The sequence below is a fragment of the Bubalus kerabau genome, chromosome 1, assembly GCF_029407905.1.
Source record: "Bubalus kerabau isolate K-KA32 ecotype Philippines breed swamp buffalo chromosome 1, PCC_UOA_SB_1v2, whole genome shotgun sequence".
NCBI classification, from domain to species: Eukaryota; Metazoa; Chordata; class Mammalia; order Artiodactyla; family Bovidae; genus Bubalus; species Bubalus kerabau.
The window spans coordinates 95188781-95202087 of record NC_073624.1 but is presented as its reverse complement, the minus strand read 5'-3'; the positions used below and the strand labels follow the sequence as shown (position 1 = coordinate 95202087).

The window sequence follows — 13307 nt, the reverse complement described above, 5'->3', positions numbered from 1 at the left end:
AACTTTCTGGCTGTTTGGGAGGATTGGCACACACCTGGAACACAGGTAGAGACAGGGAGTTAGCATAGATAATCGGTACAGTTTGGGGAAGCTGGCCAGAGAGGAGTGGCTAGACTGGGATGTGATCAGAGAAGGTTTTCCAGGGTATCTCTGTGGCAGGTTCCCAAGGAGAGAAGGCCAGTGGGGGAGAGGGGAAGTCAAGGCATGTAGGGGGAGGGCACTCACACACTGCACTGCCTTCTGGGTGCGAATACTTGCTTTCAGCCCTTAGGGAACGAGCTCAAGGCCCACGACAGCAGTCTGTATTGAACAGTTTTGCTGAGACACTACGGGTCTGAATCACTGACATATGGAAAGGAGTCAATTAAGGAGTGCTCCTGGCTAGGACACTCTATGTCCTCATCACAGCACAGCCTTGTTTCACGGCTGTGAAGTGCAGAGGAAAAAACCTTTATGTCTAGGGAAAGAAGCCCGAAAAGATTGCTAAGGACTATTGCTGATAGTGAAATTGAGACTGTCCAAGAAAATGATCATTCTTAACTAGAAAATAGCTTTTTTTGTATAAAAAAGAAGAGGAGGTTGAATTTGGCAATTGCTTGGTACAATAGTTGTAGAAGCATCATACTGTTATGTTATAATACAGAGTAAGGCCAAAATCTCTGCACAGAAATGGAAGAGGGATTGGCAAACTGTTCATTTGAGCACTTGCCTAGTGAAACAATTTGCATTTTTACGGAGGAAAGTATGTACTGTGAATGTATTTGGAATTGGGAATTGAGAAACTCTTGGGTCATATACTTTGGTAATATCAAGGATCTAATAAAATTCAAACATCTACCCTCTCCCTTAGAATTGTGAACCAGGTTTCTGTCTTATTAACTTATGACCCCAGAGCCTAGTTTAAGACCTGGGACAGAGTCAACTCTCAACAGAAGTGTGTTAAATGAACAGACAGATGGATGAACAAACACATGAATGGCTGGCTGGCTAGACAAACAAATAAGGCCTGCAGAGCTTCAAATGTGGGGTCAGAAAACTAGCCAAAGGAGTTCAAGACCAGGGCCTGGTGTTTGTTTCTTCTGGGACTCATACAAAGAAAGGCTCATGAAATGTGATCCTCAACTATAACAGCAAACGTATGAGTTCCTGTTTTTCCATTTGTGGAAGGTGGACACTCACAGCTCCTCTCCAGGTCTAGTGAATTAAATGAGCTTCTGTATATGAGGAGCTATTTTATTTATTTATTTTCTCAGGCAGCTTATTTATTTATGGCTGAATTCCCTTAGGAGTTTATTGAAACTTAGATAATTTTTATTTTTATTTTTTTTAATTTTTAAACTTTACAAAATTGTATTAGTTTTGTGCTGGAAAGCGCTGCACCAGTGTGAGCCACTGTGAATGGTGACAATATCACCAGACTTCAAGGTTAAGGGTGGCGGTGATGGGAGGGTCCAGAACGAAGTCAGTGTGTGTAGCAAAAGGTGTGCAGGGCAGCCTGGTTGGCACAGAGGAGCAGGAGACTAGCCTGGGAGGGCACAGAGGGCCCTGCAACCAGAGGACTGGGCCTGGATTCCTGGTGGGCTCATCTTCCATGGCCCAGGCCAGCCATGAGACTGCCTCCGGGAGCCCTGGGAAGCCAGGCCACGGAGCCTCTTTCTAACTACATAAAAGCAGCTTAGCCAGGGTCCTGGGTGCAGCCCATCTGATTCTGGTACAGTCGTGAAATCTCTCACAGATGCTGCTGTCAGTTAAAGGTCTCCCCTCTGCGCCCCCGCAGTCTGGTCCTCTCACTCCCACGCACTGGGGAAGGGCAATTTTGAGGCTGTGACAAACTTCCCAAGACCTTTCTAGGGATAATTCAGTCAGCCTAATTATCCCATGTTAATTAGATAAGACTCAAATTACAGGAGCAAGGCTTGCAAGCCTAGCACTCTGGGAGGTTTAAGTTATTTGCCCAGTTCTCTGATTTTGCTGGGAAAAAATGATTTGCTCCAGGCAAACTAAGCCCACAAATTAGGGCAGTGGCTCCCTCCTGAGCCCTATAAAGGAGGCATCTGAGACCGTAGGCTGGTAAGCTACATCTCACCTAAGGGTTGGCATCTCTTTCCAGCTCGCTGGCCTCCCCAGCATGAGCCGCCAATTCACCTACAAGTCGGGAGCTGCTGCCAAGGGGGCCTTCAGCGGATGCTCAGTTGTCCTCTCTGGGAGCAGCTCACCCTCCTACAGGGCAGGGAGCAAAGGGCTCAGCGGGGGCTTCGGAAGCCGGAGCCTGTACAGCCTGGGGTGTGCCCGGAGCATCTCTTTCAACATGGCCAGTGGCAGTGGGCGGGCAGGGGGCTATGGGTTTAGCAGAGGCCGAGCCAGCGGCTTTGCCAGCAGCATGTTTGGCAGTGTGGCCCTGGGGCCCATGTGCCCATCCCTGTGCCCACCTGGGGGCATCCACCAGGTCATCGTCAACAAGAGCCTCTTGGCTCCCCTCAATGTGGAGCTGGACCCCGAGATCCAGAAAGTGTGTGCCCAGGAGCGGGAGCAGATCAAGGCTCTGAACAACAAGTTCGCCTCCTTCATCGACAAGGTGGGAATTCCTGGAGAAAGACAAGGTCTGTGGCAGCTTAGGATATCTAGAAATTGTAAGGCCCAGTTCCTCCTCTCATGGGACCCAGACCAGCTCAGACTCTGGTTGAAAGACAGACTCATAACCTATAATACACCCTAAACTATAAGGCAAGGCAGATGGGGATCAGTGGTACACGAGAACAGCAGTTCTCAAAAGGAGCCCATGAACCGCTATCAGTCAGCATCACCTTGGCACTTGTTGGAAATGCACATTCTCAGGCTCCACCTCATACCTACTGAACTACAAATTCTGGGAGTGGGGCCCAGAAATCTGTGTTTTAAGAAGCCCCCTGGTGATGTCAAGACACTCTTACGTTTGAGGACCACTGAAGAGCAAAGGGGTAGGAGGGTTTGGGGAAGTAAGCATTTCCCAAGCTTAGGGGAGCAGGGGAAGCTCACCACGGGTGACAGTGAGGTAGGGCAGTGATGCATGAGTAGGAGTTTGCCAGACAGAGGTGGAGAAAGGCAACCTAAGGAGAGGGAAGAGTCACATGCAGGCTGATGGGACTTGTCTGAAGAGTGGGGAGAACTGGGGTTTGTGTGTGTTGGATGAATGGTGGGAGAGGCACTGGCACATTGCAAAAGCACAAGAAGGGAATTTGGGCTTGACCCTGTAGGTGATGTGGAACCACTGGAGGGTTTTGTGCAAGGGAATGGTGGAATGTTCGTAGATTGCAAATTGAAAAGGCTGGTTCTCCCCCTGGGGAAATCCTCTGAGGTCATAGGCAGCCAGAAATGAAGGCAACATGGGAGGGCTCGAGACCCCAGATCAATTGGATACCGGCCTCTGGCTGGGCTGGGACAGGCGGTGAGGGAGGAGACAGAGTAGGCAGAGCACAGGCCAGGCCACCAGAAACCCAGAGAAGGGGTCCCTAAGAGCGTGAAGGCCAGTGTGGCCAGGTTACACGCCTAAGGACTCACCCAAGAAAGGTGTATCAGGCTAACCATCGACACTGGTCTGGGCAGGTAAGGACAGGTGCATAGGAGATAGATCTTGATGAGGGGCAAGCGAGGATAATGAGGCCCCTCCTGATGTCAGTGGCTGATCCCCAAAAGAGAACTGCAGTCAGACAAAGGACCTGGGTGGGAAGGGGTAAGAGAGTCATTTTCTGAGGGATGAGGCTACGTAACGTAAGGGAACACAGCTACTGTCCAGGAAAGAAAATTCCCTGGCTTCTTGCCATTGACTATTGGTTGGCTGGATTCCAGGTGAGATTCCTGGAGCAGCAGAACCAGGTGCTGGGGACCAAGTGGGAGCTGCTGCAGCAGCAGGATCTGGACAACTGTAAGAACAACCTGGAGCCCATCCTTGAGGGCTACACTAGCAACCTGCGCAAGCAGCTGGAGATGCTGTCAGGGGACCGGGTGAGGCTGGACTCGGAGCTGAGGAGCATGCGTGATGTGGTGGAGGACTACAAGAAGAGGTGAGTGGAACCCTGCGCCCGGGCTGACCGCCTCCTGGGCCCGGGCTCTCCCCATAGGCACTGAGATGTATGCCTCTGGCCTCAGGGGCACTGAGCTCAGGTGAGAGTGACCCATCCTGAGATCCTCTGCCCAGACAGGATCAGGGCCTTCTCTGCGTGGCCAGGTGGGTTAGAGAGGGGACAGCCAGCATTTCGGGCAGTGGGGAGGCTGTCCTAGTTGGCGGCTCTCTTGCTCCCCATTCACAAGAGCCCAGGTGTACATACCATAGCCTCTCAGGTCCTAAGCTTGTTCAAGTTGCCCCCAAGTTCCCAGGAACCTACCAGCTGGGCAGGGAGCTGGACTTTCCATCGGGCTTCCTCTCACTTCCCTCAGATCCTAGACATTTAGGCCACGTTCCTTCCTCCTGTCCCAGGGGACAGTCTGACTGCCCTGGGACTCACACTTGGCAATGGGGTGAAGTTATTGATAGGGGTATCAGGCAGCTGGGGTGACACAAGAATCATGACTGAGAGAGGGGCAGTGGTGTGTTCCTGTGATTTGGACAGAGAGGGAGGAGGAAGAATCTTTTCACTCTCCAGGCTTCAGAGGAAATCTAGACCCAAGCCATCCAGTCCCCAGGTCCAGGAGGAGGTTGCTTCAAACCCTGCCCACGACACTGGCCACATAGTCCTAATGAGTTGGGCAGATTTGCAAAAATGTAAAATAATATCTATTAAAAGGTACATAACATGGGCATCGCATCTCTTCTTTCATGATGAGAACACACCCACCCACACCCACACCCACACACACCCTTCTCATCGTGATGCTTCTCCTGCAGGTATGAGGAGGAAATAAACAAGCGCACAACTGCTGAGAATGAATTTGTGGTGCTTAAGAAGGTGAGGACAGGATGCGTGTCCCTTAGTCCAGCAGGGTGAGGAGTGTAGGAGGTGAGGAGTGTAGCGGGTGAGGGAGGTGAACCAGAGGAAAGACTGGAGTCTCTACCCACTGCAGAAGGGCCTGGAGCTGAAGGGCCACAGGAGAAGGTGGAGGGATTTGCGGCCTGGGGACACCTTGATGTTTATCCAGTGCACTTCACTTTGTTCAGGCCTATGTCTTGTGTAAATGGGCAGGAGTGCAGACGTGGACAGTCACTCCCAGGCCACGCCCACGGTGGCTTGGGGAAACAGCATATGCTTTGAGAAGGGCTGCAGGTTCACCTTCCAACTCTGTCTCTGGCCACCTTCAGCTCTGACCATCGTGTGACTGACCATAGGGAGGTAGGGCTCTCTCCCATACTCTCTTTGAGACAAAGTAGGCAGTAAAAAGATTCCATTCTTGGATGGGGCAAGAGGAGTTCTGGAGGCATAAGGAACCTGCTCAGGGTCTTGCAGTGAGTTCGGGTGGGGGTCACTTCTTGACCCCTGTGTCTTGACTCCATTTTCTGGGGCAGCTAGTCACTGAACTGGGTGTGGGGGGCCAGTGCCTTGGAGACCCCTGTCTGGGCTTGAAGAAGGACGATGTCAGGGGCTCTCTGGATTCCCCTAGGATGTGGATGCAGCGTACATGAGCAAGGTGGAGCTGCAGGCCAAGGTGGATGCCCTGGAGAGAGAAATCAAGTTCTTTACGTGCCTGTACGAGGGGGTAAGTCTCCCCCAGCTCCTGTCCCCATCCTGGCTCCGTCGTCTGGAAGGACAGATGTGTGAATGAGTGGTTACTAACTCATCAGGAACTTTAAGAGCCCAGGGAATCTTCAGTGTTGGGATGCTGGGAGCTTTGTAGAGCAAAGCGAGTGACATCAATCTTGGTACATCCGATGATGTGTGCCATCCACTCCAGCCTGGCTACCAGCTGTCCCCTCTCACATCCTTCAGGAAGCCATGGGGCCCTAAGGGGTCCCCACTGACCCTCAGCCAAGCATATTCTCACTTCTGCTTGTCTTCTCTTTGTGGCTTGGGAATTTCCTCGGGTCTAAGCAGGAGTCTCCAGGGATGGAGGTGAAAGTCTCACATCCTTTCTACCACGTCTGTGACCATCTGGTTTCAAGCCTCAGCCTGTTGTCCCATTCATGGGTTCTCAAATGTCCTTACTGTCCCTTGTGTGGTGGCCAGGCTGTCTCCCCTCCACCTTCTGCACTCCTGACTGATCTCAGGTGACAGTCATGGGGGCTGGCTTCTTCTTGGGCTACTTCAAAACCATGCAGCAGTTTTAGATGTGGTGTTGGAACCTCTGGACCAGTGAACTCCATTCTTGGAGGTTTTGGGGACCACAACTTGAGTCTATTTGGGAGGGTCTGGGGAGCTCCCTGCTGGGGCAGGCCCATCACCTTGGCACATTCTTCTGCTCAAAAAAGGCATTTCAAACTTCCTTGTTGCCCCTGCAGGAGATTGCTCAGATGCAGTCCCACATCAGTGACACATCTGTCATCCTGTCCATGGACAACAACCGGAACCTGGACCTGAACAGCATCATTGCTGAGGTCAGGGCCCAGTACGAGGACATTGCTCTCAAGAGCAAGGCGGAGGCTGAGGCGCTGTACCAGACCAAGGTGAGCTGCACACCTCTCCAAGGTCATGTGTTCCGGGGCCTCTGGTCCATCCCATGACCCACCATGGCCTACATGCTCGCTAGGAGCACAGCATTGTCCAGGGTGCTGGGGAAGCCCCAGAGAAGGAAGAGATGGCAGCTCTGTCCTTAGGAACCATGAAGCCATCAGAGAAAACACACAGCTGAGTGCAAATGAGTGTGTCACAGAAACACGAACCTTGGGGAGACAGAGGTTAGGGAACTAGGTCTGGCTGGGGCAAGTAGGGAGCCATGTCCTTAGAGGCAGAGAGTTTTGAACTAATTCTGGGAAGAAGGAAAACGTGAGTAGTTAGCATCTCAACTCCCTTGTTAATGACAATAAATTATGGAGTCTCATCTGAGATCAGGTCACTCCTATCTTTTCATTCAAGTCCAACTCCGAGGAGAAAGGGGGAGGTTTGAGTCCCTTAGATCTTGACTCCTCTCATGGGTTGTGGGTGGGGAAATGAGTCTTCAGATAATTTAGTTTCTCAGATCAAAGTCGTGACTTCCTAATTGTCCTTGAGGTTTATCAGGTTCCTTCTCAAGGGAAACCCACACTCTTGAGACCTTATCTTGCCCCTCCCCCTGCCCCCTTGCTACCTCAGGGGCAGAAAGATTTGACCTGCAAGGGTGTGAAGAAGGGAGGCTTTCATGGCCTAGAAGACAACTCAGGCCAAGGCTTCTTGATAAAGGTGCAAACTCAAGTCCCCAGTCCCCAAATCCTTCTATATTCCAGCTTCCAGCCAGGATCAGGGATGGCTATGTGGCCCAATCATTCTGGATTGTCAGTGACCAGTGCTTAATCCCAGATTCCTTCTAGAAGAATTAGGCATAAACATAATGTGGATTCATTTTTTTCTTGAGGTTCCCCACACCAGGATTTCTCCAGCTCAGGGCAAGCACTCACTGAGCAGAATGGCATGAGTGTCATCCCAGAATCAGTACTGTGAATGCTTATTATTACTCCCCTCTTGAAGGTGAAGAAGTGGGGTTCAAGGAGTTTAAATAACTTTCCAAGGTCATTTAGCTGATAAGTGATGGAGCTGGGTCTGAATCTACATGTCTGATGTTCCATAGCACTTAGACAGAAAGTCAGGAGGTGACTCTGGTTGAGGAGGATTTATGAGAAGGGCTTGGGGTCACTTGGGAGCTGAATGGTAGGAGTTTAATCTCCTGTCTCAGGAGGAGATGACTTGGTGTCAGAATCAGGGACTTAGTGCCCTGATGAGGAGGGCTACTGTGCAGAGATGCAGAAGGCCACCTGACCCGGCACCAAAGATAAAACACAGGAGCACAGTGAGAAGTGCCCTGTACCTTCCAGGGAACTTGGCATCTTTAAGAAGAACCCTGACTCTAGGACCATGCTGGAGCCAGATATTAGACAACTGGCAAGCCCAACCCCTCAGAGACAGACAGGCAGTGCATAGTCGCTGGAGTTCTGAATGTCACATGTTCTTTGTGTTCCCCTTATGTCACTTTTCAAGGTCATTTAGCTGGTAAGTGATGGAGATTACCATATTCTGGGGTAAAAATGGAGTACTCTCTGTTGATTATTCAATGGATGACATCAAATGCAGGAATAATCCCAAACTAATAGATGACTCCAAATTCATGACCCATGGTGATAGGATATAACCTAATCTACCCCCGCACTCCCATACACACAAAATGTGCCTCCATGTCCAGCAAGACTGCCAGTAGCCTGGAACTCAGTTGAACTATGAAGGGGAGGAAGTCCCAGAAAAAATAGATTGGTGGCTTATCAGTTCCCTCTTTGGTTCACTTATTCATTCATTCACCAGACCCCTTTTCTAGCCAGACTCTGTGCTAGATACTGGGAATTCAGAAATAAAACTAAAGGTCCCTGCCACCCAGTCATTCTGAGTCTGATGGGAAAGACATTGAAATGTGTGGTCACAGTACAGAGTGGTAAGATCTACAGACTGACATGCCAGGGACTATGGGCACAGATGGGCACCCAAGCAGGGACCAGTGAAGGCCTCCTGGAGAAAGTGAGTCTGCCCTGGCTGAGCTGGACCTGATTAGGGGAAAAGAGAGGATGAATGGGGGAGGGTTTTTTAGCAGGAGGGAGGGGCTCGTGCACAGACTCAGAGATTTAAGAGCACATGGGCTCCTTATGGAACCTGAAACTGTTTGGCAGAGGTGCGGAATCAGGTAGGTGATAGATGAGGGCAGTAAGAACTGAGCCTGAAGAGCCTAATAGAGTCAGATCTCAAGGCACCTTGATGCCAGGCTAGGAGTTGTTTGAATCTTACCTTGACTTTGTGGCACTATCCGCAGAGGAGTATCATAATCAAAGTTGTGTGTTGCAAAGCTGCAGTGTAGAGGGTGTGAGACTTTCGACTGTCCTTATGGCCAAAACCTTCAGTGAGATCATCTCTGCTGAAGGCAGATAAATCAAGCCGAAGAACAGAAGTCTGAGCGGGAGGCTGTTGATAAGCCTGGTGAAGCTGGGGACCCCTACCCATTTCTGCCACACTCCCCAGGCAAAGGCACAGCCTGCTAGGCTGAGCTTAGGTTCCTGCGTTGGCCCCTCTCACCCTAGTTCCAGGAGTTGCAGCTGGCGGCCGGTCGGCATGGGGATGACCTCAAACACACCAAGAATGAGATCTCAGAGCTGACCCGGCTCATCCAAAGGCTGCGCTCAGAGATTGAGAGTGTGAAGAAGCAGGTGAAGGGGCTTTGGGGTTTCCTGGCTCACTCCCAAGGGAGGGGTAAACTGTCAGTCACACACGCTCCCCCCAGGTCCCTTCTTCTCAGGGTCTTCCATCTCAGAACTCCTTTCCTCAGATGGAGTCTCTGTTCTCATCCTTCCACACTTAGCTCTCACCTGAATCCTGGAATAATTGGAAAGGCCTTTTAAGAAAGCCAAGGGGCTGAGAATAAAAGCCTCTCAGTTCCAGGTTGACAGGACACTAACTCCATGGATGTGGCTTTGCTCTAGGAAGTGGGCAGGATAGAGCATGGTCCAACCACAGCGAGCCCTTGGAGGGGGGCAGTGAAGGGAGGCTCAAGGTACCTTAGAACTCAGGGGGCAATGCCACCTCCTGGTCCTCAGTGCTCCAACCTGGAGACGGCCATCACTGACGCTGAGCAGCGGGGCCACTGTGCCCTGAAGGATGCTCAGGCCAAGCTGGATGAGCTGGAGGCCGCCCTGCTCAGGCCAAGGAGGAGCTGGCCAGAATGATGTGTGAGTACCAGGAGCTGATGAGCACCAAGCTGGCTCTGGACATCGAGATTGCCACCTACCACAAGCTGCTGGAGGGCGAGGAGTGCAGGTAGGTGATGGGATAGTTCTTAGAATGTTAGGGCTGGAAGGACTTTTGGAATCCTCCGACTTAATTTCCCAGGTATGAGTGGCAGGCTGTTGGAGGGGTTGGAGATACTTTTTAGATCACTTACAAACATAGCCTTAAACAGCATCCTATCAGATAATAAGAGGTGATTTCCTTTATGGTTTTCTTTCCAATCTTCAGACTACAACAAGGAGAAAGCTTCAGCATGGTGCTCTTGTATATTTGACACTGACCTGACACTTGCAAATATCTCTATTAGTAAAGAGATGGTAGATCCTAGGTTCAAAGTCTCTGAGCAGACAATATCTAGCCAAAATTTTTTTGTTTTATTTATTTTCACTGCTACTGTTTTTGTCTTTTTTTGGTCCAGTGATGCTCTTTTTCTATGTACCCTGTTGATATAAAACTTCCTTTTAAGAGAAATACATTTTTTTTTGTCATAGAAGACAGTCAATGAAAAATACTAAACATATAACAGTATGAGTTATATGTGATCATAGCAACAGTTGAAAGGGTAGTACATGAAGTGTTGACACTTGAAAATCCCCATTCTAACCTAGCATTATTTTATGAATGAGACCCAGAGAAGAGAACTTATTGGTCCTAAAGTCATGAAGTTAGTTCCTTAGTGGCAACTCCTGATGCCAGTATTTCTACACTTGTATTTATTCAGACAGTAGCCCCACAGGGATGAAGAAGTAGGCTGACAGGAAGCACAGCAGGAGGGCCCCTGGCAGGTGGTGTTACCACAGGGGATCCAGGGTTGCAAGTTCACACATCTCCTAAGGGGAGAGACCAGAGAGAGGTGCTTAGAGTCACCCAGGGCAGTTCATGCCACCTGGCCAGCTGGAGGACTTGCGGAGGCCGCGCTAGCCTGGCTGATGGTTGCAGGCTGGGCTGAGGGTAACTCAGATTTCATGTGATGGAGATTCACCTGTGCCTTTGTCCCCTTGCAGGATGTCTGGAGAATACACCAATTCTGTGAGCATATGTGAGTATTTCACACCCCTGAAAGAGTATTTTTAGTCCATTAATGAACACAAAGGAAGTGGTCCCCTACTACCAGGACCCCCATGGAACAGCCTGGGTTCTGCCTGCTAAAGCAACATTGTCCTAATCACCTCCTGTGCTGAGACCTGGAGCCTCTTCCTTGATGGGGTCAGCTTCCCATCACATTCTGACATTTCACACTTCTCCATTTCTGGCCCCTTCCCCAGAAACCTCACTCATAAGACTCTCAGCCCCACACTCTTCTGCCACCCCCCCATCCTGGCTTTGCTGCATGCCGGAAGCTGTGAGTAGAAAGAAGGGCACCTCCTCACCCGGAGTGAGACCCAGGTGTGCACAGAAACATCGTGCACAAGCAGTTGAGATGCTGCCCCAAAGGATTCAGCCTGGTCTCCTGAGAGAAGCCAGAAAAAACTCTCCTGTATCAAGCACTCAGGAAATTCTTTGGAAAAAATTAAGAATGTCTTCTTAAGTTAAACGCAAGATTTGCTGGCTTACATGATGCTTAGGCGTCATCTGCTTTTGGGGGGAAGCCCCTGCTACTCCTGTTTGTTCAAAGAATGAGAAGGTACTGGGCTTGGGGGTCCTGTGGGATCTGGGCTGATTCTCCTGGTGCTCAAGCTGCTCAGGAATTGAGCATATGTCACTAAAGCCAAGTGCCCAGTTGATGTGGAGTATTACTTAGGAGGGACACACTTAATCTAGTTAGAGCTGGGAGGCCGGAGAGGACTTTGGGTCAGCCCCGTCCCGGGACACGCACTTATTAGTCCTCCCTCTGTCTTCCACAGCCGTCATCAGCAGCTCCATGGCCGGGACGGCAGGCACAGGAGCCGGCTTTGGGTACAGCGGCAGCGGCACCTATGGCTATCGGCCCAGCTCTGTCGGCGGCGGCTATGGCTTCCTGCTGGGGGGCTGTGTCACTGGCAGTGGGAACTGCAGCCCCCGCGGGGAGGCCAAAACCAGGTTGGGGAGTACAAGTGAAATCAAGGACCTGCCGGGAAAGACCCCAGCTCTGAGCTCACCCACCAAGAAGACCCCAAGATAAAGTGAAAGACAGCTGTCCAGACAGCTTGCTTTGGTTTCTCCTGGACTCCCTTCTTCAGGGATATTCCTCCATCACATTTATCATCACCTTGCTTTTCTTCATCACTGTCATCTCTCTCGCAATTCTCTGCCTTAGTCTTTCTTAATGAGGAGTCAGGATGCTAGCCCATCCTTCTGCCTCCATACTTAAAGGCTTCTTAATGCAGCCTCCCCTTCCTGCAGAATTGCCAGGGATAAAGACTTGACCCTTTCCTGGCTGTAAGCCCCTAGCAGATGAAGCTTTTGTCTCAAGGGCAGTCCTCCTGCTTCCCCTTCTGTGCCCTGTGCTTTGGCCATGTGCTCCATGGGTACAGATGATTACAGGCCCCCTGACAGACCTGCAAGGACTGTCTCTTCTTAGATCAGCATCAGCTCTGGGGAAACCCTTGGGCATTAGCTGTATTTACCTTGCATGGTCCCTGCAGACTACAGCCAGGAGAAGCCCTTTGGTGAAGGGATTTGTGCTCTCAGCATGTGCGTTCTTGTCCTCGTTCAGGCCTTTCTTACCTGCTTCCTCATCTTACCAATAAATTTGTACAACTCATGCTGTTTTTCTCTCCTAAGGGAATCTACCTCTTAGGCAAAATCTCTTCTGTAAATAGAGGTCAATGTCCTGGAACCTGAGGCCCAGTGTCTTTCAAAGAACCCCAAAGTAACCTTTGAGCTGAGTGAAAGACATCCTTGCATGGATGGCAGGACCCATGGTCACCTTCATTGGATTTTGTGATACTGAGGATTCATCTCTGTCCCCCATCTCCAGCAGATGAATCTTTGAAGTCACACTTTTCTCAGGTCAATGCACGGGTGAATGGAAAATCTTTGAGAACATCCAGATTGTTGGGACAGACAGGGAGCCAACATTTGTCTCGTGGCAAAATTTAAAACTGGCCAAACAGAACAACAAATATTGTATATTAACACATATATGGAATCTAGAAAAATGGTACAGACGACCCTATTTGCAAAGCAGAAATAGAGATATAGTCATAGAGAACAAATGACCTAGATGGAAAGGCAATCCAAAAAAGAGAGGATATATGTATATGCATAGTGGATTCACTTTGCTGTACAGCAGAAATGAACACCAACATTGTAAAGCAACTATACTCCAATTAAAAAAAATTGGCCAAGAGGCAGCAGAAGGCCAGTTCAAGAAAGCCTGGGTCTCAAGTTTTGACTGCTCATTGTTCTCTGGACAAAGATCAAAGGTAGATTCTGTTTTAATTAATGACCTGTGTTCTCTTGATCCTCGGGGAAGTTTTACTGGGTTGAGGTGGACGTGAATGTACATGTATGTATGTATGAGTT

General features: G+C 50.0%; 1 protein-coding gene across 1 annotated transcript; it reads left to right on the top strand.

Annotated features, from left to right (window-relative positions):
• The first annotated feature begins 2128 nt into the window (after positions 1–2128).
• LOC129641732 (keratin, type II cytoskeletal 73-like) lies at positions 2129–11961 on the top strand. The gene is given in 10 exon segments (XM_055566366.1): positions 2129–2575; positions 3826–4040; positions 4862–4922; positions 5572–5667; positions 6407–6571; positions 9158–9283; positions 9671–9767; positions 9770–9890; positions 10865–10899; positions 11705–11961. Coding segments are annotated over 10 exon segments (1620 nt in total).
• Positions 11962–13307: the final 1346 nt, after the last annotated feature.